At 36.5% G+C, this 27,712-nt stretch overlaps 2 protein-coding genes across 6 annotated transcripts; one reads left to right on the plus strand and one right to left on the minus strand.

Moving 5' to 3' along the window:
* The first annotated feature begins 1,183 nt into the window (after nt 1–1,183).
* LOC130853646 (ATP synthase subunit g, mitochondrial-like) lies at nt 1,184–1,653 on the plus strand. Its single transcript, XM_057735846.1, has one exon. The coding sequence runs from the start codon at nt 1,237–1,239 to the stop codon at nt 1,546–1,548; it is 312 nt and encodes a 103-aa protein (XP_057591829.1). The 5' UTR covers nt 1,184–1,236; the 3' UTR covers nt 1,549–1,653.
* A 3,844-nt stretch (nt 1,654–5,497) lies between these two features.
* Nucleotides 5,498–27,673, minus strand: ZHX1 (zinc fingers and homeoboxes 1). Of its 5 annotated transcripts, XR_009053656.1 has the most exons (5): nt 27,462–27,583; nt 21,160–21,276; nt 9,851–12,700; nt 9,384–9,451; nt 5,498–7,106 (listed from the first exon to the last, which is right to left on the minus strand). XR_009053656.1 is itself a non-coding variant. In XM_057734194.1 (4 exons), exon 3 carries the CDS (start codon nt 12,473–12,475, stop codon nt 9,854–9,856), a length of 2,622 nt encoding a protein of 873 aa, XP_057590177.1. In that variant the 5' UTR covers nt 12,476–12,700; nt 21,160–21,276; nt 27,549–27,673; the 3' UTR covers nt 5,498–7,106; nt 9,851–9,853. The 5 variants fall into 5 exon arrangements, 4 of the variants coding, with proteins under 4 accessions (XP_057590177.1, XP_057590176.1, XP_057590178.1 ...); XM_057734194.1 differs by lacking the exon at nt 9,384–9,451 and having other exon boundaries at nt 27,549–27,673; XM_057734193.1 differs by lacking the exon at nt 9,384–9,451.
* Between the last annotated feature and the right edge of the window lie 39 nt (nt 27,674–27,712).

Genomic DNA, 27,712 nt, shown 5'->3' on the forward strand with positions numbered 1-27,712 from the left:
TTCTGCTCTGCAAAAGACAGTTTCAAAAGGATAAGAAGACAAGCCATAGCCTGGGTGAAAATATTTGCAAAAGTCAAATCTGATAAAGGACTGTTATCCAACATATAGAAAGAACTCTTAAAACTCAATAAGAAAACAAACAACCTGATTAAAAAAATAGGTCAAAGACCTTAAAAGGAATCTCACCAAAGAAGATATACAGATGGCAAGTAAGCACATGAAAAGATGCTCAACACTATAGGTCATCAAGGAAATGCAAATTAAAACAACGGTGAGATACCACTACACACCTATTAGAATGGCCCAAATGCAGAACACTGACAACACCAAATACTCATGAGAATGTGGAGCAAGAGGAACTCTCATTCATCGCTAGTGGGAATGCAAAATGGTATAACCACTTTGGAGGAAAGTTTGGCAGTCTCTTACAAAACTAAACATAATTTTACCATATGACATAAAGACATCACAAGAAGAGATACATATAGACCAGTATCCTTTATAAATATAAGTGAAACAATCCTCAACAAAGTACTAGCAAATGGAATACAACAGCATATTAAAAGTATGACATACCATAACCAGGTGGCATTGGTCCTAGGAATATAAAAGTGGTTCAACAAAAGGAAACTAATCAATGTAATACCTCATGTTAATAGAATGAAGGGAAAAAACATAAGATCATTTCAGTTGATGCAGAAAAGTCATTTGACAAAAGCCAAAACCCTTTCATGATAAAACCTCGTAGAAAACTAGGAGTAGAACTTCCTCAACATGATAAAGGGCATTTGATAAAAACCCACAGGTAACATCATTTTTGATGGTGAGACTGAAAGCTTTCTTATTATCAAGACAAGGATGCCCTCTTTCACCATGGCTACTCAACAAAGCATTAGGAGTTCTAGCCAGAACCATCAGACAAGAAAAAGAATAATAGGCATCCAAATTGGAAAGGAGTAAAACTACATCTATTTATGGATGACATGATCCTTTACACAGAAAATTCTAAAGAATCCACAAGAAACTACTAGGTCTAATAAACAAATTCAGCAAAGTTGCAAGTTACAGGATCAACAAACAAATTTGTTGTGTTTCTGTACACCAGCAATGAACAATCTAAAAAGGAAATTAAGAGAGCAGTTCCAATAACAATAACATCTTAAAAGAATAAAACAGCTTCCGGGCGGGTGACATTCAGCCGGCCAGTCGGGGCGACGGACTTTCCGTCCGACAACCATGGCCCAGTTTGTCCGTAACCTCGCGGAGAAGGCCCCGGCGCTGGTGAACGCTGCTGTGACTTACTTGAAGCCCAGATTGGCGACATTTTGGCACTATGCCAAGGTTGAGCTGGTTCCTCCAACCCCTGCTGAGATCCCTACAGCTATTCAGAGCTTGAAAAAAATTATCAATAGTGCTCAAACTGGTAGCTTCAAACAGCTTACAGTTAAGGAAGCTCTTCTGAATGGTTTGGTGGCTACTGAGGTGTGGATGTGGTTTTATGTTGGCGAGATCATAGGCAAGCGTGGCATCATTGGCTATGATGTTTGAAGACCAATCTTTAACATGTATTATATTTGCTTTATTATGTGGGTGTCCTTGGACCACGTGTGAGCAGACGGCTATTTGAATAAAATAAGACAGTGTGTCAAAATCTGTGTTTTCTCTGTCAAACACTAGATGGAAGGTCACAGTCTCTTTTGATATTAAGTGGGTTGTCTTTTGCTTTAATACATTAATACAGCTCTAAATGCATATCTTTGCTTAACCTGTAATTGGAAAAGATATATATGAATATATCAACCTGGTAAATGTATATGAGGATAACATTTTATTTTGAAGGCTTGAAATAAATGATGTTTAAGCTTTATTTCTAGAGAAGTTGGGGGAGAGGCTTTGAGAAAATGAGAACTTGCTCCACTAGGAGAAATAATAGTACCATGTGCCAAACATGATGTAGTTAAATCACATAGTATAAAGAATACAACTTGGACTTCTTTTCTTTGCTAAAATCAGAGAAAGACCCCTTTGACAACACCTGTGCCTGTAAATCTAGGGGTAGTTTTTGTCAACTTGAATATAGCCTCCCCAAAAGAGAACAGCAAGGTGATATTCTCTGTATCTTTGTAACATCTTTAACACTGAGAGTGAATGAGAGCAGTGACCTATATTTTTAATCTAATTTTGATGTTATATTATTAATCTGTCCAGTTTTTTTGTTTTTGTTTGTTTTTTTAAGGACCTATCTTTGCAAAAATAAAATACCCTAGAGATATTTAACAAGGTTATAATTTAGTATCATCCATGAGTCTAATAGTACATTATGTCCTGAAATAAATATAAGTGATTGATATCAAAAAAAAAAAAAAAAAAAAGAATAAAACACCTATGAATAAATGTAACCAAGGAAGTGAAAGAAAGACTTGTACACTTAAAACTACAAAACATTGCTGAAAGAAATTAAAAAAGACCTAAATAAATGGAAAGACATCTTGTGTTCATATATAGGAATACTTAATATTGTCAAGATGTCAGTACTACCCAAAGCAATCTAAAGATTCAATATAATTCCTTCCATAATTCATAATTGAAACTTCCAACAACTTTTTTTTGCATAAATGGAAAATGCAATCCTCAAATTCATATGGAATTGCTAGGGACCCCAAATAGACAAAACAATCTTGAAAAACAAGAAAGTGGAGGGACTCGTACTCCTGATTAAAAAATGTACTACAAACCTACAACAGTCAAAACAGTTAGGTACTGGCATAAGGCTAGACATATAGACCAATGGAATAGAACTGAGAGCCCAGAAATAAACCTTCACACATATGGCCAATTGTTTTTTTTTGTTTTTGTTTTTTTGTGGGGTTTTTTTTGCAGGCTCAAATTTTTTATTGATTAGCACACTCAGGTTAGATGAAGTTCTCAGGAGGTAGAATCACAATGACCAAGCTCCTAAAGCTTATATTTAAACGAGAATGCCATGGCCAACTGGTTTTTGACAAGGGTGCCAGGTCCATTCAAAAGGGGAAAGATAGTTGCCTCGACAGATGATGCTGGGATAACTGGATTGCCACATGCAAAGAATGAAGTTGGACACTCTACCTCACAGCGTATATAAAAATTTACTCAAAATGGATTAATGACCTAAATATAAGAGCTACAACCATAAACTCTTAAAAGAAAATGTAGGGGTCAATCTTCATGACCTTGGATTTGGCAACGGATTCTTAGATATGACATCAAAAGCATGAGCATGAGCAACAACAATAAAATAAACTGGACTTCACCAAAATTGAAATTGTGTGTGCATCATTTTTTTGTGTGCATTATCAATAGAGTGAAAAAAAACAACCCACAGAAGGGGATAAAATACAGTCAATTCTCATTATTCACAGTAGTTACGTTCTACAAAGTTATCACAAATACTGAACAAATGCTCCTAGCGTTAAGATCCTGGGATCTTCTGGTCATAAGTTTCATCAGTCAACCAATACATAACCTTGTTTTATGTGTTTTTCTTAAAGATGCTTTATTTAATATATATTGATATATATTGTTTGTTCATTAACGTTGAATTCATGGCCAATAGCACTATTCCTCATGTCTGGATGAAGCTTATCTAACACACATTTTCTCCATAAGGCACCCCACAGCCTTCTTGCATTTAGGAATACCAGACAACACTTTGGCACTACACTTGCAGGTCATTTAAAACAGTGAAATCACCAACAAAAAAATACAAAAATATTTAAAAAGTGGCACTAAACAGATTACAAAAAGGATGCTTCTTTACAGTCTGAGCTAAAATAAGAGGCAAAAGCAGGGGCAGGGGGTCGAGGTGGGATGAATTGGGAGATTGGGATTGCCATATATAGATTACTAATGAGAAAAAAATATCAAGTTGTATACTTTAAATATATGCAATTTGTTGTATGTCAATTATATCTCAATAAAAGTTCTTAAAGACGAAAAAAAGAAATAAACTAGTTTTTGGACAGATGTTTAAGCAATAAATAAATAAATAAAACAAGAGGCAAAGCATCACCTTTTATTTACCTCAGCTGGGAATGTACACATTGAGCAACTGAAATTTTGCAAAAGTGCCATGAATATTAATTTCAGGGTTTTAATTAAATTTTAATGAGCAGTCAAATTTGCATAAACAGGGACTGTGGATGAGAATTGACTGTATTTACGAATCATATATCTGTTAGGAGTGTAAAATCCAGAATATATGAAAAACTCCTGAAACTCAACAACAAAAAGGCAACTGAATTAAAAAAAAAACTTCGCAAAGGACTTGAATAGACATTTTTCTAAAGAAGATACACAAATGGTCAATGACCACATAAAAGATGCTCAACATCATTAGTCGTTAGAGAAACACAAATCAAAACCAAAGTGAGATATCACTTCATACCTACTAGGATGGTAATAACAACAATCTTAAAAACTGAAAGTAAAAGGTGTTGGTGAGGATGCTGAGAAATTAGAGCCCTTGTACATTGCTGGTGGAATGTAAAATGGCTACAGACAATTGTGGAAGACAGTTTGATGGTTTCTCAAAAAGTTAAACATAGAATTACCATAAGACAACAATTCCACTCCTAGATACATACCCAAAAGAACTGAAAATAGGGACTCACATTGTGAGTTGTATGTTGTTCATTGTAGCATTTTTCTAGCCAAAAGGTGGAAACAACCCAAGTGTCCATCCATAAACAGATGAACACACACACACACACACACACACACACACACACACGAGTGCATACACTGGAATAGCATTCAGCCATAAAAAAGGAATAAAATTCTGATATATGCTACAATACAAATGAACTTTGAAAATGTTATACTAAATGAAGTAATTCAGACACAAAAGGACAAGGATTGTATAATTCCACTTATTTGAAATATCAAGAATAGGTAAATTCATAGAAACAGAAAGTAGATGAAAAGTTACCAGGGGTTGTGGGGAGGGGGCAATGGAGAGTTATTGCTTAACAGTTACAGGGTTCTGTTTGGGATGATGAAAAGTTTTGGAAATAGTGGTGATGGTTGCCCAACACTGTAGATAATTGATGCCTCTGAACTGTACACTTAAAAATGGATATAATGGCAAATTTTGTTACTATATTTTACCACAATTTTTTGAAAGTTCAGTTAATAAAATGAAAAAAAAATCACTGAAAACTACTAATCACTGCTAACTTTTATTTTGTATTCAAGGACACAGTCAACCAGGAGAGGAGGGTTCCTTGCTCTGTCAAATAAATATATTTAAAAGCTAGCAAACATCAGAGCAGAATTAAATGCCAAGTCTATAAAAGAGACAGGGGGAAAATTACTAATAGTTATTTACAGCTATACAAAGTTAACATATTGCAAGGGAAACATAATATAAATATATTCAAAGGTTTCATCTCCAATACTTGACATTTCAAATCTTGAAAACATTAAAATTATTGTCAAACAAAACTCAGACCACATTAGCAACGGTTTAAAAAAGGGAGCAATTTAATCATTATAATACAGAGTGCTTTAAGAAGTTTTTAAATGTGTAAAAGAAAGAACAGTTTAGTGCATTAAATTGTTACAGTCTTTACATTGCTTCTCTTAAAAAAGTTAACAGTAGTATGAAAAAGCCACCCACAAAGCCAGCTGTCTGAGTGAAGAAATCAGCTAAATTGCAGCATTTTGGAATTACTAATAAAGCTATAGTTAAAAAATGAAAAGTTTATAAAAATGAAAGCAGCATGCACAGTCCAGGCTTTCTCATATCATTTTCATTAGCCGACAAACATTAAGGTAAAAACAAGAGCTTAATATTTATTATTCATTAAATTAGACAAAATAAACTGGCCAAGCCCACTACATCTGGTCATTCAGAAAAACATTTTAAAATCCAAAGCTAATGAAACTGAACATTTCTTCTATGAAGAAAGCACATTTTGAAAAATGGTCCTATAGTCACAAAGGAAAGGGTCCTTCTCAACACGAATGAACAGCACCGGTCTTTACAAAGTGTATGAGTTAGGAGGAACTTTCAGTCTCCTGAAATGGCAAGAGTTAACAGTTAACACTCCCATCATTCATAAGTGAAAAGCTAAGTTTTTACTCATTCTGATCAGCTCAGAATTTTTTTCTCTCTTCACTGAAATTGTTACACAAAGTAGAATTTCACCAAAAGACAATTTTTGAAAATTCTGATCTGACACCTGTACAAACATTTCTGATTTCTATACGATTGTAAGAAAACACTAAGTTAATATTTACTATGTGATTTTTTTTCCACATTTTTGGTACAATATTTATTTCAGAGTTTCATCGTATCCAAATTCTTATGCCAGTTTCTTTCCCTTCTTCAGTACTGATTATGTTCGGTTTAATAAAAAGCTAATTCAGTTTCTAATGAAAAAAAAGTAACAGAGTATTACAAGTAGTAATAGTGGTATCCATAATGTGTTCAATGAAAGATCCAATCATTAAGCGCCAATGATACTACAAAACCTTCTTGCTCCAACATGTGTCAACAGGCTGTTTTTTCACTTACATTGAAATTATACAAACCCATGCACAACTTTTAATCTTAGTGCAGGGCCTGAAAAATGAGACAGAGAAATAAATCGGATTCTTCTTTTTCCTGCTTCTAACAATTTTTACTCTGTAAAATGTTTGGTCACTCAAAGCTATAAGCTTAATTCCATATCAAAGAATATAGGCAATAAGGCCCATCTTATGAGACATACAGTATTAAGCTGAACAAAATATGAGGACAAGCTCTAGTGGTCATTAAACCCCCTCAGAAAGTCTAAGAATCAGAATGTCTCTATCATATCAGAATAAAAATGTACTGTATTAAAATCTCAATTTTTACAAGTTGTTTTTTAATTAGTGTTCTATGTACATTGCAGGACTTCTGCCATCTGCAGTAGCTTAACTTTGGCACAACATGGAGTTCCATTTCTTTTGGGTATTGGATCCTGTTTTTTGAGATTGTGTATGCCCCCAAACGTTTTCAGTGTCATCAAAGACTGGACCCATTCACAGTAAATCAGACATCTGGAGTTGAAGAACTGATTCTCCTCCACCATTTTAGGAAGCTATAAAAGAAAAACATAATAAAAAACTAAAATTTTGAAGATAACCATATTTTAACATTTACCTCTTTTAGAAACAAAAATGATATAAATTAGCCACAAAAATACATTTAAGTGAATGTATAAGTAAAAATACTAAGTAAATATTCACTTACTAATCCTGAGATCACTTGCCCCATGTCTTTTATATAATGCACTAGGTTTTGTGTGCAACTCCAGTGTATATGTCCTGCATATACCAGGTTTGCTTATAGATATTTTTTACCTACATGTAATAATTTATTTAAAAAAATTGTTAGTAGGAAGTATATATTTCATCGTATTTATAATAAACAGACTATGAAATCTAAAGACTCGTATTTTTTTCTATTTATACACAGGCTAGCTTGTGCAAATGATATATATGTTTATCAGTTTTTGCAGTAACTATTTTGGAAAGGTTTTGGTTATTTTTTTTTTGGTAAATTAAACCATATTTAAATGAAGAAGAAACTAGAGGAAGTTTATGGTGAATCTTTTTATAAGATGAAAAATTATTTTGTTAAGCCAATGGTAACTTAGTAATTAATGGGTTTTATAATTTTAGACTTTTGTATATTTTAAAAGTGGAGCATGCCCATATAAATACCACAAAAGTGCATGTATAACATATACGATACAATTTTCTGAAAACCATGGCTTTGTGTGAATGTTCTGACCATAGGGTCCATTAGCGTATTCATATATAACAAGAATTATCCACACAAACTTAAAGTAAGGTCAAACTAAGCTGTACAAAAAAGTTCACATTATTTTTAGACTAAGATTACAACTCCCCTCAAAATCACTGCAGAGGGCTTCCTAGGTGGCGCAGTGGTTGAGAATCCGCCTGCCAATGCAGAGGACACGGGTTCGATCCCTGCTCCAGGAAGATCCCATATGCCATGGAGCAACTAAGCCGGTGCGCCAAAAAAAAAAAAAAAAAAAAAAATAGTCTGGCCAAAATCACTGCAGAGGTTACTACAACAACAACAATAACAGTTCACTACAGCAACAAATTTGTTGATTTAATCTTGGCTGAGTGCACATTCTTGTGTTTAGCAACAACAACAACAACAACAACAACAACAACAACAACAAAGCCTGTTAAAAATATTTTCTGCATCTGGGTCAGAAGAAAGCCTGTCCTGAAGATTTCTGACATAAGGAAATGGAGGGCTGCATTTCAGGATAAAGCCATATAAGATTGTTTAACTTCTTGTGACTCACAAGGATACATTATGCTCTATAACCCAGACTGAGATTCATTCTAAAATAGGAGCATTTTTAGTTTCATCTGTTTTTCTGCCTGAAAAAAAAAAACCTGTTAATGAAAAGAAAATCTGGAAAAAGGCTACTAAGCAATAAGAAGAGTGCCTGGTACATATTAAGCTCTCTATAAATAATTGTTAAAACAAAATAAATAAAACCAGGGAGGAAGACTCGGGGGAATTAACGAAATCCTGTGCAGAAAAAGAGAGCATAAAAGTCGAGGATGGGGTAGGGATGCAAAAAGCTATGGAAATAAGCAGATATGCTCACATGTTGAGGGTCTAAGCCTCTTTTCCTCCCAGGCTGTTTGAGAACACTGCAGTGATTTCTAACAAGATGCTTTTGGACTACTGGTGGACAGATACAGACACTTCATGACAACCATACTGTTTTTAAAAAAGTATAGTCTTATGCTAGAACACTCCAAAACAGAGAGTAGAAAAGAAGCAAACTATGCTACTGAATTCCAAAAGTATTAAGAATTGAAGTTCTAACTCCAAATCAGGTTTCCGATTTGCAACTATGGTGAAATTTTAATTAAACCAATCTATAAAATAATTAAAATTTAAGGAACATGCCAAACCTTTCAAATTTAAAGCATATTTACTTGCACTTTTATGCCTACAGAGAAATTTTTAACTTAATGTGTTTCTGCTGGTAGCAGGTTTGTTTTACATCAAATAATGAAAAGACATTTTAGGCAACTGAGTTAATTTCATATCAAATCTGTTATTTACCACTGATCTCTAAAACAAATAATTTATATCACAGTTTTCAAAGACAGATGCCAAATGCCATCTAAGCCAACAGGAATTTATATATAGCTTAAAACAGACCTTTGGCTTTTAGGAGGAAAAAAATTGAATAAGTTTAATACATAAAGCATTTTAAACTCCAGTTAAAGATCTAATAGTTTGGGGGGCAACACAATGAATAAAAACAGATAGATATCCATTGTCACCTAGTTTCCTAAAACTGAGCAATCCTCACCCCTGTGGTAAGTCTTTCCTTCAGTATACTTTTCCCCTTCTTTTTAGTTTTCATTTTTGAATTCTTTCCTTAAATAGGCAAAAAACAAAGCTTTAATTTAGTGAAGGAGGGTTGCAAGAAATACATTTTAGTTATCTTTAGTATTGATATTTGTGAATTCCCAACCTGCCCACCAGACTTCCTTCTTAGAGAATGGGTAACTTTCCCTTAAAACAAGGTAAAAAAACATTTCACATAAAAAATAATTAAGGCAACGTTAAACTCTACGTCATAAACATAATCATCATGAAAATCAGACTACACATGATAATCATATATCCCTTGGCTATACTCATGGCACCTAATCCTCTTATTTGGCATAGGAGAAGCTATTTTGGAAAAAACTGTCAAAAGTGAGGATGACAGATACAAGGTGACTGTTCTAAATGTATGTGGTTGGTGAATACACGCTCAGATTAAAAACTTACATTTCAGTCATCTGATTTAGAAAGCTTCCGCTTCACATGTCGTGGGGGTTCCCAAGTGTCACTATCATCTGTTTCTTCTTCATCCTCTTCCTGATCATCAATAACTTCATCTTCTTCCTCATTTTCCTCAAATAATTCTATCCCTAACTCTGATCTTCTCTGTCTTTCGGCAAACCATTCTCTGACCTGCTCGTAGCCCATATGTGATTTGTTAACAAGTTCGTCGAGGTCTTGCTCATTAAGAAATTTGTGCTTCAGGTAATAATCCTTAAGTATTGCAGTTCCAGTTTTAAATTTGATGAGGGACGGTCCCCTGTCCCAGTTGTTCATTCTCTTGCTTCCTCTGGGCCTCCCTCGAGGTCTTCCTCTTCCCCTTCCTTTGGGTCTCCCTCTCCCCCTTTTCCTAAGAGAAGACAGACCATTCATACTACTTGAATTAGCGCTTTGATAGTAGTAGTACCATTTTAAGTTTCCATTTTTCCAAGCATAACGGGTGTCCCCAAACCAACTAACTATGTCTGTTCTAGCAAGCCCGCTTTCTTCGGCCAACTTGTCATACTCTTCTGGCGATGGCCACTGTGTTCGGACAAATGCGCTTTTAAGCATGTGCAACTGCTCGGGTGTTTTTTTACATATCTTGCCGGTACTCCCTGACTTAGGTGCACTAGACTCATCTCCGGGAGAAGTTTCTCCAGCTTCTTCTTTGGAACTACCTGCATTGCTTTCCTCCATTTCCACTTTCTCTTCCTTTAAAGCTTTAGATTTCTTCTTCTCTGTAAACCAAGCGTCAATTTCCCTTCTGGTAAGTTTGGTTTGCGCTCTTAACCTATTTAATTCTTCTTCTGTAAGTACGGAGCTGTTGAGAAAACTTGCCTGAAGGACACGAAGCTGCTCTGCTGTCTTCTCTTTAAACTTCTGGGGAGCGAAGTCAGGAAAAGGATTCCAGGATTGTTTCTGCTGTGAAGTAACAACAGTGGGGGATTCTGTGGTTTCATCACTGGAGTCTATGATAATAGTGGTGGAGGAATCATTGTTGAGATGTAAGCACTGATTACTCTTTGAATTTCTCTGGTTGTACCGTGTGTCACTAAACCATTTTTTAATCTCTCCTTTTGTCAGGCCTGTGATTTTCATAAGTCTGATAATTTCGGAATCATGGGGAAACTGATTCTTCAGGTAGCTAACTTTTAATTCTGCCAGTTGCTCTTTAGTCTTTTTTGCCCGAATGCCAAACGAATCAGGGTTTGCCAGCGTGGTTTCGTGTTTCACAAGCTGAGAGGATGGAACTGCTGCTGTTGCTGGCTTGGTTTCTGCAATAGGCTGAGCAGCAGGGACCTGACTTTTCTGTACGTTGGTTTGATTTGGAACCCCTGCCACTGTCAAGGCTATAGGTGCTGTTACTGGCAAGGTATTTGTGCCAGCCACCTGTGTAAGGACCAGGCCTGGCTGGCCGACTATTTGGCATGTCTGTAAGATGGATGGTAAACCATTACTCCCTGTGGAAATGTGGGTAGGGATGACAGTTATGGTCTGAGGTACAGTGTGTACTGTTCCGTTGAATTGTTTTCTTCTCGCCTCCTCTACTTCCTCAGGAGTCCAGCTAACGCCATGTTTTAGACGTTGGGCTGAAAACCATATCTTGATCTGTTCTTCTGTATATTTTGCTTGAGCAGAAAGGACAGTAATTTCTGACATTGTTGGATAAGGGAATTTGTTGTAGGTGTTAAGTAAAAGGGGGTTGTTATCCAATGCAGCATTGTAGGTAGGAATGCTATTAACAGGGATTAGGACTTTGGGAATCAAATTGGAATTCTGCTGAGCTGATACAGCGGTGATCACCTGTGCTAACCCAGGAAGAACTGCTGCCGGGGTCACAACTGTGCTGGCAGTATTTGGATGTATTCTGTTTACAATGGAAGTACTTGTGTTCGATTCAGAAGCTGAAGAACTTGGATTTTCCACAGTTTCTTCACGGTCTGGTTTGATTTCATTCTCTTTCTCTTCTGGAATGTCCTCAGCTGAGTTATGATGAACTGTAATCCGTTTGTTCTCCACTTTATTTTTCATCATTTTCATGATAGGAGTTTTACTGATAGATATTCCCGAAGAAGAAACTTCTGTAGATTCAGCTTGCTCTGAATTCTCCTCTTTAACAAAACTACCATCAAAAGTCAGATCATTTATTGTTTGTTCAAAGATTGTCTGGTTATTTCGTTTCACCATAGTCAACTTGAAATTCTCTTCTCCTGGGTGATATTTCAGATTATGCTCAGAAAGTGCATCATACCTTTTGGTAAGAAAATTGCATTCAACACAAACGTAGGATGAATTTAGCACTACATTGGGATGTTCTGAATCCACATGAAAAGTAAACATATTTAGATCTGGAGTTTGAAAAGTACAGTATTTACATTCATAGCCACCTTCAACTTTTTTATTTTGCTGATTGTCAGAATCCACGGATTCATGAACTTCTTCATCACTTGAGATACTCTCTGCTCTGGTGTTTTCTACAGGTGTAAGTACAGGAGGACCTTCATCTAAATCCGATATCAACTCGAGGTCTGGATCCTGTTCACTGGCAAGGACCATGCAGGGTGTTGTAGATTTTCGCCTGCTTGCCATTCTGATGTTATGGGGAAAACCTCAGTGGTGATTAAAAAGCATTGGGGCTGAAAACCATTCCGTATTCTTCATTTGAAAACAATGGCTTTTGGTTCTTCAAGTCTGTCTTTGTGCTCAACAAGTCTCATTAGCAGCTTTTTCATGGTGCAATCAAGTAAAGAGCTTATGGTTGGCAAATAAAATACTGTTGAACTGCTGAAATTTTTGAAGCACAACTCCAATCACCTACATTAAGATAAATTTAAAAATGTTTTAAAATGAGTGATTATGATCTTTTAAACAAATTATAGTTATATTTCACTTACGTGAAGTTGTTGGAGAGTCCAGTTATAAAGATGTAGAGTAAGACCAGAACCAGGAAAAAAAATCCTCTAACAATCAAAATAGATGTCTCCAGGCCAACTCACTGAAGGTCACGTACTGTACCTCATGGGTCAGCCCGTAGGCTTGTTTATTTAGATTTTTCAGCCAGCCAGCTACATATTGGAAGGGAAAGGGGAGAAAGAGTCTGCTTTGGCAGGCACACTAAGATCAATGTGAAATGATAATCTGTTAACAGGGAAGGACTTTAAAACTATAAAAAGCAGTCACAGATACTCAAGACTATGACCACTAAGTGTGTAAGAAATTCAATCCATCCGTCATGCCCTCTTCTTCTTCCTGGTCTGTCTTATCATCCCAAAAGCATGCCCAAGTATAGCAAAAGCAGCAAATGATAAAAGTTTCAGAAACGTTATTCTTAATCATTCTCCACAATGCTATCAGAATTTGTAAAACATATCTAATCATATCAGTCTCCTGACTTAAAGCTTATGATGGGTCCTCAATGCTGAAAGAATGAAGTTCAAACTCTTTAAGCCACATGTAGTTCTCTTCACAACCTGGCTGCAACTTCAATTTCCTACCATCTCTCTTCTGACTCCCATTTCTTTATGTTTTAGGCACAAAGCAGAAATGATTGCTGTTCCAGGGACTCTCAATGTAGGCCATTCCTTGTGCCAGGACACTTGTTTGTGAACTGGGTGTGATGATCTCTCTATAGATCTGTCCTATAGATCACCTTCTCCCTTTAGCTTGGCCCGACCTCTTCCCTGGTTTATTTTCTAGTCTAGCACTTACTGTATTGTACCAGAGGAATATTACACTTCTGTCCCAAACCCCCTAGTCTCCTTATTCTTTTTCTTCTTCTTTTTTAAAGTAATAGCTTTATTGAGACATAACAAAGCTCCTGACACTCTGGATGGGGCCAATTTCCTTTATATCTTCGATCTAAGCTCTCCCAGCTGAGTTATCTTGGCTGACCTCTTTCATTTCTGTATCCCCTTTTGTTTGCAAGAAGCCTGGAAGTAGGGACTCATTAAATGTTTATTAACCTGAACTAGGGAAGTTCCCTGGTGCCTAGTGGTTAGGATTTGGTGCTTTCACTCTCGTGGCCCAGGTTCAATCCCTGGTTGGGGAACTAAGATCCCACAAGCTGCACAGTGCAGCAAAAAAAAAAAAAAAAAAAAAAAAAAAAAGCTACCTCCAACCTGAACTGGAATGCCTTAAGGGCATCACCATAGAGAATGTCACTGAAATTCACAAGAATGACCTTGAATCATCAAGAAAAAGTGAATTATGTTCATACAAATACGTTTTAATTCTTTTGCACCCAAAATAGTTAAAATACAATTTTGATGCTAAATCAGTTAAAGTTCTAAAGTCTATGTGCTTCTAAAAGTCTAAACCAAATGAAAATGAATACAAGTGGTATCACTTATTCTCTACCACAAATTGGAACTATTTTCATTTACTAGCATAATCCTTGTCCTAGCTGAACTAAGGAGAAAGAGTTTATTTCAAAGATTATAAAGCAAAACCAGGTCTCCATGGCTCTGTAAAGGGAAAAACATTTTTAGGAAACAGAGCTGTCCAAAGAGAGAACGTCCTGCCTTTGAAGGTGGCAAGACCCTCCTCACTGGGATTTTTCAAATACATACTACATATCCATTGGATGGCTTCAAGCAACAGATGGAACGCTGGACTAAATGTCCCTTGTTCTCTGATTTCCCATATCATAAAGAGCATCAGCTTAGTAATAACAGTAGTATCAACAGTCCAAACCCCACTCTCAAAAGTGTCACTCTTTTTTTTTCTGTAAAGTCTTTGATTTCTAAGGGAACATAAAGAAGTCACTGAAATTTTAAATAATTTCTTAACTAAATGTTATAAACTAAGATAATGCCATCTCTCCAATTCAACAGGGAACACCACTATTTTTGATCATTTTTTTCTCATTAGAAACAGGGAATTCCTCAAATAGCTTTAAATAAGTAAGCTGAAGAGTAACAAATGAGCAGCACCTGCATTTCTGACCGAACGAGAACTGCTAAAAGGCAGGGGAGTAAGCTATTTTGTGACTATTATTCTCGTAGAATCTTAGATTATATTTAGTTGGGGTATATTAAGAGCTAAAAGGCAAAGATAGATGGGTTTTTCTTGAAACCAGATTTCCTTAAAGTGGTGGTTTTCAAACTTTTTGTTGTAAGCAGGAGAGTCCTTTCTTCAAACAAAATTCTATGAGAAGCCCAAGTGCAAAACTGATTAAAGAATATAGCTATCTGGCCAGAGAAGTGTAGAAGCTAAACTATAATACTTCATACTTCCTGACCCCATCCCACGGATTCCACAATCCCTACTTCCATTTCTGATGGGTTCTGAGAATGTGTCTGAAGCCTTTGACAATATATCATTTTCATCAAAAATCCTCAGCTTGCCAGTGCTAAGCCAGGAAATGTGAAAGCTAAAGTGAATTTAATGTGTCCTTTCAGGTTGCTTCACTGTAAAAGGCAGGCCTAGGGCACACAGGGGTAGAACACAGTAGCCAGTACTAGTAAGAGATACAGAAGAGAAACTTGAGGAGCTAAGATCCATTTATTATTCTGGTTCTCTAGCTCTTGGGTTAAACTTCTTACTTTTTATCCTATCTAGTATAAAAATAGGAATATCCTATCAAGTTTTTACTTTTATTTCTTTCCCTTATAGCTCACTAGCTCAAAATGGTCAGTTTGTAAGAACTGAAACAGATATGAAATTTTAAAAGCTTAAACATTTTTTGCTAGTCATGAAAATTACAAAATATTCACATATTATAATCTAATGATATATATACACAATTGTGCTTTTTCCTTTGAAAGTAAATTGGTCTTTGAAAGGAATTTGAAAATTGTAAATTATAAATTAAATTTATTTAAGTGGAAATTTAAAAATTAAATTTATAATTAAAAAATTCTAATTACATTTAAATAAGCTACTTAAAGCCTTTTAAAATTCTTTAGTAATGCAAAAGACTAAAAAAAATATGATTATCTTGGGTATCCTAGGTTACCTCAACCTGGGTTACTTCTATTTATTTATTTATTTATTTACTTGTCTGCATCAGGTCTTAGCTGTGGCACTCAGGCTTCTCTCTAATTGTGGTGCTTGGGCTCAGCAGTTGTGGTGCATGGGCTTAGTTGCCCCATGGCATGTGAGATCTTAGTTCCCCAGCCAGGGGATTGAACCCACGTCCCCTGCATTGGAAGGCAGATTCTTAACCAGTGGACTACCAGGGAAGTCCCCTGGGTTACTTCTATACTCAACTACATAGACCTGAGACATACTCTTTCCTCTTTACTCCTAAAACCGTTTGCTCACATTTTGCTAACAAAACCAGAGTCAGTATATTATTTAACATATTTCCAAAGGGAGACTAAGAATTCCCAAAAAAGCCTCAAGATTTGGTCCGATGGCTCAATTTTATTATTATGTATATAATCTAAAAATAAATCAAAGCACAAACAAAGGCATCCTCGTGCTCCTTACTATGTAAAAGTCATAATTTGGGGGGAAGCAGGGACCTCAGTACAATCGTCCCATTTTGTATGGAAGAAGAAACCCAGGCCTAGGGGAATAAATTCACAGAGGCTTTGTGGTATAGGGTAAAACCACAGGTTTTAGAGTCTCCTCTGTCATTTAGTAGTTAGGTGACTGGAAAAGTTACCCAATATCAACCTTGGTTTTCTCACTGATAAAAACAAGATTCTTCAGTTCAACAAATCCGCTGAACACCTATTGACTGAAGGTCAACCATGTGCCAGGCACTGTGTTGGGTACTTGGATTATAGCAGTGACCAGGTCAGATCATCTCTGGTCTGCCAGCTTCTAGCAGCTGAGCAAGGAAAACAGGCAGTAAACAATTTCTTAGAGTGACTATGATGGATGTAACAAGAGAGGAAGTACGAGAAACTACACAAGCACATTACAGGAGGCGTCTGGAAAAGCAGCAGAGAAGGCTGCTCTGGAGAAAATAAGAACAGCAGTACCCTGCCTCAGAGGCTGATGAAATAAAAATGCTTCCCACACTCTGATATACAGTAGGGGCCTAATTAATACCATTTTCCAGTCCCTGAAAAATTCTTTTGGGAATTAATAAATACCATTTGTTTACTATTATTCTATTTCTATCTGTCAAGCAACTTAACCAGCTGACAAGACACACAAGGTAAATGAAAAAGCAAAAGGGGTAAAAAAATAAATAAGAATTTCTATGGTGTGGTTACAGTTCATCTCCTTTTGTCATTAACTGTGCAACTGCGCTGAGACAGGAAAATTGCCATATAGAAATCACTATTAGCTGACAGGCATCTCATCCTCTCTTTGAAGGTCAACTCAAAACAGCTTAAAATCAATTTGGGGAACCTTGCACTATTTACCTGTAAAAGAGGGTTAGAGTTCAGTTGCACAACTGAGGAGCTAGGTGGCTCTGCAGTTAAAACATAATTAATGTGAAGTCTGCCAATAAAAAAAAAAAATGCTCTAAATGCATCCAGTACTGTAAATATAATTATGTTTGAACATTATTCTCAGTTAATCTTTCAGTAGAGAAATACGCTAAAACAAATAATCAAATAAATTATACTGCCATTAAAAATGATCTTCAAAAAAGTAATTAAGGAATATGGCAAAGTATCCATTTACTGTTAAATTTTTAAAAATCAGAATAAAATTTGAACAGTGATTATAAAATAACTATGGGAAAATACGTATGCATGTGGACAAAGACTAGCTGAGAACATCAAAAAAATGAAATTTTCACATGCGATTGTGGGTGAAATTTTTGTGTGTGGTATTTACAAGTTTTCTTTAAAAGTCTTATGACATTGCTTTATTATAAAATACAACAAACAACAGTTTCAAGGTCTTAAAATTGCAAATAGACTGAAATATTTCCATGGTCATTTGTGTCAAGCTGGAAACAAAGTTTACTTTCTATTTTTAAAGCAAAAACATGTGTTACATAAAGGTTTTTTCAGGGGGAGGAGGAATCTCTGAGTATGTATAGCATTCAGGTGTATTCCAGACATTTTTGGGGGGCTGCTGCCCCGTGGTAGAGAAGTCAGACTGGTTCTAAGAGCCCTCAAGAGTATTCATAATCTCCAGGGTGTGGATCTAGGCCAAGCCAACTTCCATGGTTCTATCTGTGTACTGGCTCTTCTCCTGAGGGTAGGATGTTCCTTAATCAACTCACCAAAACAATTACATCAAATTTTCTCTGCAGAAAAGCATTTAATGAAAGCAAAATTTATTTCATCACAGTATAAAAATTCTGGGCAGTTCTAAAAGTAGTTCTTACATGATCAGAGAGAGTATCTGTTTAGCTCTCCACTACATTCTCAGGGCCAAACACAGTGCCTATTAAGGCCCAATAATATTTGCCGGGGGAAAGAAAAAGCTTTAAAATATATCTGCATTGTGTATTATAACACACATTTTACTTCATTAAGCACTTATTTACAGAGGAGCTATAAAGAACAACTGTGCTCGCTTTACAGTACTGTCACTGGTAAAATCCTTACTAGTAAAATTACCTTAGTCAGAATATTAAAACATGCTCAAATATAACATTGTATTTATTAAAATACAGCAATACATATCCAACAAATATTTACCAATATCTATAATTCTATTGTAACAAATCAGTTTTATGTATGAATAGTGTATATCTAAATTTGTAGACTACATAAAAATGAAACAAGGATGATAAATTAATTCAAAGAATTAGTCCTGTAGTAGAATTCAGAAGAAAAGGGCATAGTTCTTGTAAAGACAGCAAGTGCAAATTTGAACTTAGAATCATTATTTTTCTATAAGAGAAAACTATATTTTAACGATGTTCTATATTTTTAAAGAGAGTTAAAAACAGGTTCTCAATGTAACACACTATAAAAAGTTAGTGGATTGTTTCAAACTCTATGCTTAGTGCTAAAAAAAAAAAGTCTAAAAATTTTCATAATTAAGCAGGGCCACAGCTACAGTGAATTTCCAAGCCTCTGTTTTTTTTGGCTGTCTTGTACTTTAAATTAAGTGATTAACAGTTTATTGGCCTAGTTAGCCACAAAAGCATGTTATTTTGGTAAGATTTTATGTGAATAAAAACAAACTTTGTTTTTTATGCCAATTCTAGGTTAAATAAGAACATTTAGACGATAACTATAATTTTTAAGCATAGTGTTAGTTTTGACTTAGTACCAACTAAATAAAACTGTTCTTAGGGCAGCTGAAATATACAAACTGAGAAGCCTTTGAAATCTGTATTCATCCATACACTGAGAACTCTTAGGACTGTATTCTATTTAGTTTCATTTCTCCCTCTCTGAGTCAGAGTTCTGTTTAGCCAGCTGAAAATACTTATTTTTATATGTTTGTATTCAAACTAAAAGTTACAAATTCACCAAAATCACAGAATGCTTGAAATAATAGTAGGAACAAAGAATAATGGACTCAAATTAAAATAAAGGATATCTACCATGTTTTTTTTTAAATGTCCAAGAGGATACTTTTTTAATTTCAAATTTTTTTTTTTGCTCTTTACACAATTGAGGCATTTTTCAAAGCTTAAATGTAAAAATATTTAGAAGCAATAGTCAAGTTCTTAAAAAAATTAAATGAGAAACTTGACAACCCAAATCTGTACCCAACAACGAACATTTGTAAAAATTACTGAAACCTAGAATCATTCCCTAAGAGAGAGATCTCAAGAAAATTGCCAAAATGGTCTCAAGATAATAAAGAATTCAAGTATCAAGGTGAATACAGACAATTGTGAATATGATCCAAGTAAGAGCATCTAAGAAACTGTGGCCAAAGATAATCTAATTTCAGAAGATCCCTTTGCTAATGCTAATTAAGGCTTAAAGGTTTAGAAACTCTATCTTTTCTGCCTGTTTTTGCTGACTTTAATGCTGCTAAAGATTAAAAGAGGAATCTAAGCTGGACAGATTTCTCCTGGCAAGCTCTGACCCCAGATTTAGAACGCTCTCTAGGACACTAACATTCTGATGTTATACCTTCTGCTAGCATGTAGGTAGGTATGTAACATAGTGAGAGTGATACACAAACCAGCCCTATCATGAAATCTCCTATCTTTATTATTAGAGCATGTGAATATGATCCAAAAGTAATTTTTGGCTGAAAATAATTTTCCCCTGCTTTTCTCAAGGAAGTGTATTAAGTCTTTCATAGAAGTTTAACACAAGAATGCTATTCTTGATTCCAAGTCAGATTACCATTGAAAGGTTGAAAGCCATTCATCTGTCCATTATCTTCCCCCCCGTTTATAAAATAAGTAACTGTTACCTATTTCACTTAGGATATAATCATTCAATTAAAAAAAACACTTTGAAGGATAATAGTAATTAGTATTGGTAATGTCAACTTGTAAGAACACAAAAAAATGAAAGTGAACCCCCACATTAATAGTTATGGAATCTTTCTCAGTATACCTTCTGGAATCATCTACAATAACAATTGGACTAAAGTATAAATATTTCAAACTGTACAGTATGGGGACTTCCCTGGGGGGCCAGTGGGTAAGACTCCGCCCTCCCAGTGCAGAGGGCCCAGGTTTGATCCCTGGTCAGGGAACTAGATCCTGCATGCACGCTGCAACTGAAAAAGATCCCGCGTGCTGCAACTAAGACCCAGTGCAGCCAAAATAAATAAATAAATATTAAAAAAACCCAACAGTATAGTAAGTAATCTAATGCTTCTTATACAAGCCAATTTATATCAGGTAAATAAAAAAGTAATTATGTACAAATATATTCAAATATTTAAACAGTGGTATGCTTAACTAAATCAAAGTATTTAATTATTAATATCTTACATTGTATCATTGTAATTAACTATTATTAGAGGACTGTATACTGAAAACATATTTGCAAGAATTGTTCTTGTACCTCTTAAAGCATTTTCTAGATATAGGCAAAAACACAGTAAAATTTCTGAACCAATCTCCCCACACAGGAGGTCTCTACCCTCATGACCTTCATCTGTCTGGTTTACCACTGTTATTACCACAGCACCTGGTACAGTGCCTGATACACAGTGGATTTCAGCAAATGTTAACTGAAAAATCAATTCTAAATATACCACATAGATTTATTAAGAAGTGTGATGCTGTATCCTTTGAAATATAGCCAATACTCCTATATTTTTAAAGTTTGAAAGTACGTTTCTTAAAAAAGAGTTAAGAAGATATCTGCTGCTTTTTTAAGAAAAGCTTTTAAAACTTTAGCCAAATATAGTATCACTATATTAAGTGAGCACAGTCAGTATCTGAGTTCTACCACATCAAAACGACATCAAAACGACGAAACACCTACTTGCCACAGCTTCCTCCGCATTCTGGCCTTTGACACGGAAGGGCGTCCCTTCAAACCAGGAGGTGTTTAGCTCAGGCCATCATTGCCAACAGGTCCAAAGTACCTATCTGCCATGTCCTACAAAAAAAGAATCATTGCTTTATTATTCTAGATACGATTCAGTCTTATTAGGAGACTTTAAGCTTATGCCTTGGCTTTTTAAAAATAAATGTAATTAAATTAATTTCCTCACAGAAATTTTAAAAGAATCATCAAAATGCCAAACTCAATATTAGTAAGATATGCAAAATTGAAAACTACACTTAAAAATATATTTATATTTTATAAAATAACCAAGTCACTATTATATGATTTTCAACAAAATTTTTCAAAATGTGAATATATGCAGACTAATATGAAAGCTGAGATGAAGAAATTGGGAATTGTAAAAAAATTAGTACACAAAAGTTATGAAAGACAATTTAAACTAACAGTTGGGAGGAGGTGTGTGTTTATATGTTTATATATGAGCCAGGTGATATTTATATCCTAACTTACTATATATTAATTGGAATAAAATGAATCATTAATGCTGGGGACGAGCCAATACTACTTAAATAAACTAATGGTACTCTACCCCTAAACATATGGGATAGCTAATAGAATGACCGGTGTTTATTTCATTTTTGCAAGAAAGCTACTACTAAATGGTTTTCAATCAGTGCATTGCGAAGCATTAGGTGGTACAATCAAGCAAACTGAAAATCATTCTTTGAAAATTCAGACTTGTGTCTAAAAATGTTGTGGTATATTAATCATAGTAGGTAAACCAATCAGGAAAATTAAATAAAAACTATACTTGTTTGTCTTATTAAATAACAGTAAATAATGCTTTTGAAGGGTTGAAGCATTTTTGTTATTGTTCTTCAAGCACTTGAAACTCTGTAAACCATAGTGAATGAACATTAAGGAAGATGATTTCCCTCAGTACCTTATCTTTTGATTCCTGCTATTATTCCATATAACTTTATGAAAAGCCCTCTTAAGAAATCATGTAAATACACCAGTCTTTAGTAAAATACTTATAGGGTAAGTTAAAGCTTAGGCTGAATAGTTACATTATTTTCATGAAAAGCAAAAGAGCATTGTCTTTGTCGGCCAAGCAGAGCATCCTGTTCTGTCTGCAGCCTAGGATTCTACAATTTCATTTCCTGGTATCTCCTTGTTCAGACACTCCTCAGCCATCCATCCACAGGATGTGGACTAGAGGAGAGGATAGGAAACAGCTGCCAAAGCGGGGAGGTTATTTTCCAAAATGAATTATTAATATTATAGGAAATTGGTAACCTATTTGAATCCATTCTTAAATCACACAGTAATTGCAAGATACTTTACCAAACAAGAGTCTCTTGAGAAGAGCTGCCAAGACATGTAAAGGCACGAGGCAACCAGAGGAGCAACGAATGTGCTCCTCAGTATTTCTGGACGAAAAGATACTTGCCTGATGTTATTTCAGTTCCTGATACTGGGATTACTTTAGGACACCTCTCTAATTCAAAGTATCTTTTAAAAGTTTAGGATTAGACTGAACTTCAAAAATTAAAAAAGTCAAAAAAAAAAAATTAAAGAAGTCATCTCAACCATATGCATTATGTAACAAAACAGATCAGTTATTTTGGCAGTAGAGGATGGACTGGAAATAAAGATGAGGAATTTGGGCTGTGGAACCGGAGAGCATGGGTTCAAGTCCCAGCTCTGTCACTTACTAGCTGTGTGGTCCTGGATAAGCCACTTAGCCTGACTGTGCCACAGCCCCCTCATCTGTAAAACAGGGCTTATGACAGTACCTATTTAATAGGGTTGCTGTAAGTACTGAAAGAAATAACACACATAAAGTGCCTGGAATATTTCCTGGCACATGGTATGTCCACAATTAGATTTTTCTGACTCTTATTCAAGGTACTAACTAACTTATACAACAAAGGAAGTCTTTGTTTAAATTTTGCTAAATGCTGAGAACTAGCATAGTGTTATGGGTTAGACTTCAGAAAACAAACTCACAGAAAAAGAGATCAGATTTGTGGTTACTGAGGCAGGGTAGGGGACTAGGGGGAGGGGGAATTGGATGAAGGTGGTCAAAAGGTACAAACTTGCAGTTATAAGATAAATAAGTACTAAGGATGTACTGTACAACATGATAAATATAATTAACACTGCTGTGCATAACATATGAAAGCTGTCAAAAGACTAAATCCTAAGACTTCTCATCACACACACACAATTTGCTAAATGTTGAAACATTATAAAATATTTTTCAAGTCCTCAAAACAATCAATTTTATTTTCCATTTCATACCTTTGAGCATATTAAGCAATGCTAGAATAAGCTGGCTTTGACAGGTAGACATTAATCAATCATAATTATACCCCCCACCCCAACATATACATACTTTCTCTGACCTTAGCTTCAAGACGAATCATTAACATATGACACATTTTAAGGCTATTTCATAGACCTAACAGACTTCTGATATAAATAATCTTATCAGTAATAAAGAGAAATTGTTCTTTTCTCACCAACCCCCCCGCCCCCCCGTAAAAGGTAAAAGGGAATAAACTTAGTAAAGAAGAAAAACATAATTATGAGTGAAGTGCTTAGAAATATCAGAATATTCCTATGTCCTTTCATTCCTCACAACAACCGAAAAAAGAGAAAGACCTTTAGGAAGGGGAAAAAGGGAGTCAGAAATCCTAAGGGAAATATTAAATCATGAAAATTTAATGACAAAGTTATTTTATTTTAAATGATAAATATGTATATGATATGTCTACCACTTTAACAGTTTAATTTTTTAGATAAGCTTTGAAAACATAATTTTTTAAAAGCTAAATTTAAAAGCTGAAAACAAAATTCCTGCATAAAAATGATTTACTCAATTTTGACCCCCCGAGTAAATGTCATTCTTAAACTGCTCATATGTATTTCTTTTCCAAAGTATATCATCACATTTGTTTAGACCAAAGGTACATAAGACTATCTTTATACCTTTTATATACATTATGGGATACTGATTATATAAACTGCAAAGATTAAGTACCCATTAAGACCAAAATTTGACAACCTACATAAAAATTTACATAAATATTTACTTTAAAAATTAATTGTATAAAATACAGATCTCCAAAATGTAAACGCAAATGTGTATCCTGATTAGTAACCTAAATCAGCAGCTCAGTAATGCAAATCTGTTACTCACAGACTACAACTATTAACACATTGGAGAAAGAGGATACAATAATATTAGGAAACACTGGTTATTATTCAAAGGCTAGTGCCAGTAGTTATTTTTCCCTTCAAATAAATGTAATTTAAATTACTTTTGAAATTACATAGGATGATTTACGAGGATTTTAAATTAGAAAAATTTTAGACATAAAAGTGAATGTGCTACACTATTACCACAAACAGTGCAATAAATATTTCTGAACACCTCTCTGAATTGATTGAATGTCATATTAGATTAAAAACAAGCCTAGGCACTGAAATTTCAACACGTTAATATTCAAATAAGTAGTCTTTTAAGCCCAAATCCACAATACTGCAATGTATGCAAAAAGGTTATTTCCTCAGCTACACTTGTAATCATTTTAGTAATTTTAAGAGCACTTCCATTTAAGTATAAAGTGATAATTGAGAGCAAAGTAAGTCCCAAATATCACATTTTTGTGCCTATTTAACATTACAAGAAAGAAAATGTATAGTACATCGTAACATCACCTTTCGGTCTCAATGTGAAATACAATAAGGGAGAAAATGTCCAAAATGAGCCACCTCACCTGTGCTATCAAGTTTATTAATAAAATAATTGTGAAACTTTATTCACATTTATTGAAAAAAGGAACTTATAACACAAGTATCATTAATGGTGAGATAATTGCTACATCATTCATGAACTGTCCTCCAATTCAGTGAAATAATCAGCTCGCTATAAGGAAGACATGAACTAATGAGCGCTCACCAGCACAGGCACATTTATGTTTTCAGCCTTAGCATATTTTCAAACCATCTGGCAGCAATGCCTTTCTGGTTCACCCAGCCTAATCTGTTCAAAATTGAATATAAAACTAGATCTACATGCACTTTGGGGAAACCAAAGAACACCACACATGAATAATAATGTTTCAAACGTGCAGCTCTAAACTAGTTTATACTTGAAATGTGTTTTTAAAAACATTTCTATTGAAGACGTTAAAGCTCTTTTAAAAATACTAGAATGGTTCAAGAAATCTGTATGAATCATAGCTGTCATCAGTTACCCAAGTATTACTTTAATTCTTTTTTTCTGATTTTAATCCTGATCACTAAATAAAGCATTTGCAGAGATTCTTCTACAGAAGAGTCATTGATAAATGAAATGTTCTCATTTCTATATTGAAAGGACCCGAGGTTGCACAAGTTATTCTGCACAAAATTAGTCTGCTTAGCCCTAAAATTCTTAGAGTAAGGAGGGAAAAGCTAAGAGAAAAAATATTCATGAAATCCCTTTTTTCTTTTACATCCTGTTACAGCATTATTTTTTTTTGGCAGCACTCACATTTCTTTTGCTTAAAATCAAGAGTCAGAATTGCTACTTAAGAAATTTTTTAAAAAGTCTATGGATATACTAAGGTCAATATCCCTATTAAAACCAAATCCCGTTCATCCTCACCATTGGCATAAAAACAAACGGCTTTTTCAGGATAATTTTTCAGAAGCAAGGATAATCCACATAGCACCATATAACACAAGTTAAAGCTTTCAGACAAAGACTGAGAAACAATGACCGATACCGACCAACCTTAAGGTGCACTCGTGTGGGTTATGCACACACACACACTCCGACCCAAACAGTCATTATTCCTGCGATAAAGCTGCTTCCTCCTCCCTAAACGGGAACCACTCTATTCCCCAATCCTGTGATTTTCTCTTTTTTGCTATCCTCTCACTCTCTAAGAGAATTGCTTCTCTTCAAGTTGCCTGAGTGGAACCCAACCTGAACACATTACAAATTCTCTATCAGTTAGTTTTCCTGACATTTTTTTCTCCCCGCAAAGATTAGCCTCCTCTTATGTTTGGAGCCGAGGCTAATCTTTAGAGCTAGGGTGAGATGACAGAAAAGCGCTGTGGAATTCCCGCTTTGCCCAGTCTCTTCCCCCCTATGCCTCCTCTTATCCATCCCCTTTCCCGCTTCCTAATTCTCCTATCCCGAGTGTCTCATGGAAGCCCTGCCAGAGAGCTTGATCCTTCGCTAACCTAAGCTGAGGATATCCAACGGAACCTTTTTCTTCTCCGGGATTTTGCTCTTCCCTTACTGTTACCCACAGAGAGGTGGGGAGGGACGTCTGAAACAAAGAATTTCAAATCCCTTTCCCTAGAACTTTGGTGTAAATACACAAAGAAAGGGCATCGCCAGGGCTCTTCTTTCCTTCCCTTAGATCCCCTTCCTCTCACAGCTCCTTCCTAGCCCTTCATTCCCCGCAAAGATCAGGAGGTTGTTCCCTTCAGGCCCTAAGTAAGGCTTGGAGCAGTCCCTGGTCAGCCTCCCAGTCTCCCTCCTGAAAGGCAAGGATAACATTTCCATTCTTCCTAATCAACTTCTCCGTAAGTCCCAGGGCTTCCTCTTAAGAACTCAGTTCTTAAGGACTCAACTGTGAGTCCGGCCCCGAAGTGGGTGCCCAGCCTTCCCCGAAGTGGGGTACAGCCTCTCCCCGAAGGGTTTCTCGGGGCTCCAACCCCTATGCCAGTGCGCTCAGCTCCAGCAAGAGACTCTCTCCTGACTCTCCGGGAGACTGAGCCCCCACGAGGCCACACGCCCCGGCAGGGCAGGGCTCCCGACCTCCCCGAGGACCCTCAACACTGCTGGGGTCTCCATCCCCGCGGCGCCTGCCCCCCTTCTTGAGAGACCCAGCCCTCACTCCCTCCAACAATCCCAAGTTGCTGAGTCCTCCTGCAGGCAGGGGGGCTAAGAGCCCACCCCCAGCTCCTTCCGCGAGCGCAGCGACCCCGAGAGCGCAGACGCGGCTCCGGGTCTGCGCCCCAGCGGCGATCCCGGCCCAGGCAGGCCCGGTCCCTCCCCCTCGGACGCCCCGCGCCGGTCCGCCCAGCCACCCGCCGCGCCGAGCGCTCTCAGCCCCCCAGGGTCTCTGCCCCGGGGCCGCCCTCCTCCGTCCGGCCAGCGTGCCTTCCCGGCCCGCCGCGCCGGCCGCGGGCTCCGCACCGCCGCTTCGCACCCGTAGCCCCGGACGCCCTGGGCCGCTTGTTGCGGAGCCCGCTCGCGCAGCTACCTGCAGGGGCCGCCGCGCCTCTCAGCGCCCCGCCGCCGCCATCTTGCATTTCAAACCGGCTGCACTTTTCAGGGAGTCAACTCTGACCTGTGAACCCTACACCCGGAACCGCTCGGCGGGCCTGCTCACGGCTTCGGAAGCTCCGCGGACCCGGCGGAGCGTGGAGAGTCGGGGGTGGGGGTGCGAGGCGAGGCGCGCGCCCCAGCAGCCGACCGGGGGCGGGAGGGGGGAAGGGGAAGAGCCGGCCGAGG

The sequence above is a fragment of the Hippopotamus amphibius genome, chromosome 5 (assembly GCF_030028045.1).
Source record: "Hippopotamus amphibius kiboko isolate mHipAmp2 chromosome 5, mHipAmp2.hap2, whole genome shotgun sequence".
Taxonomy (NCBI): domain Eukaryota; kingdom Metazoa; phylum Chordata; class Mammalia; order Artiodactyla; family Hippopotamidae; genus Hippopotamus; species Hippopotamus amphibius.

Excerpts from the sequence above, each read along its gene's own strand:
- ZHX1 (XM_057734194.1), bottom strand. The coding sequence starts at position 12,475 with ATGGCAAGCAGGCGAAAATCTACAACACCCTGCATGGTCCTTGCCAGT.
- LOC130853646 (XM_057735846.1), top strand. The coding sequence starts at position 1,237 with ATGGCCCAGTTTGTCCGTAACCTCGCGGAGAAGGCCCCGGCGCTGGTG.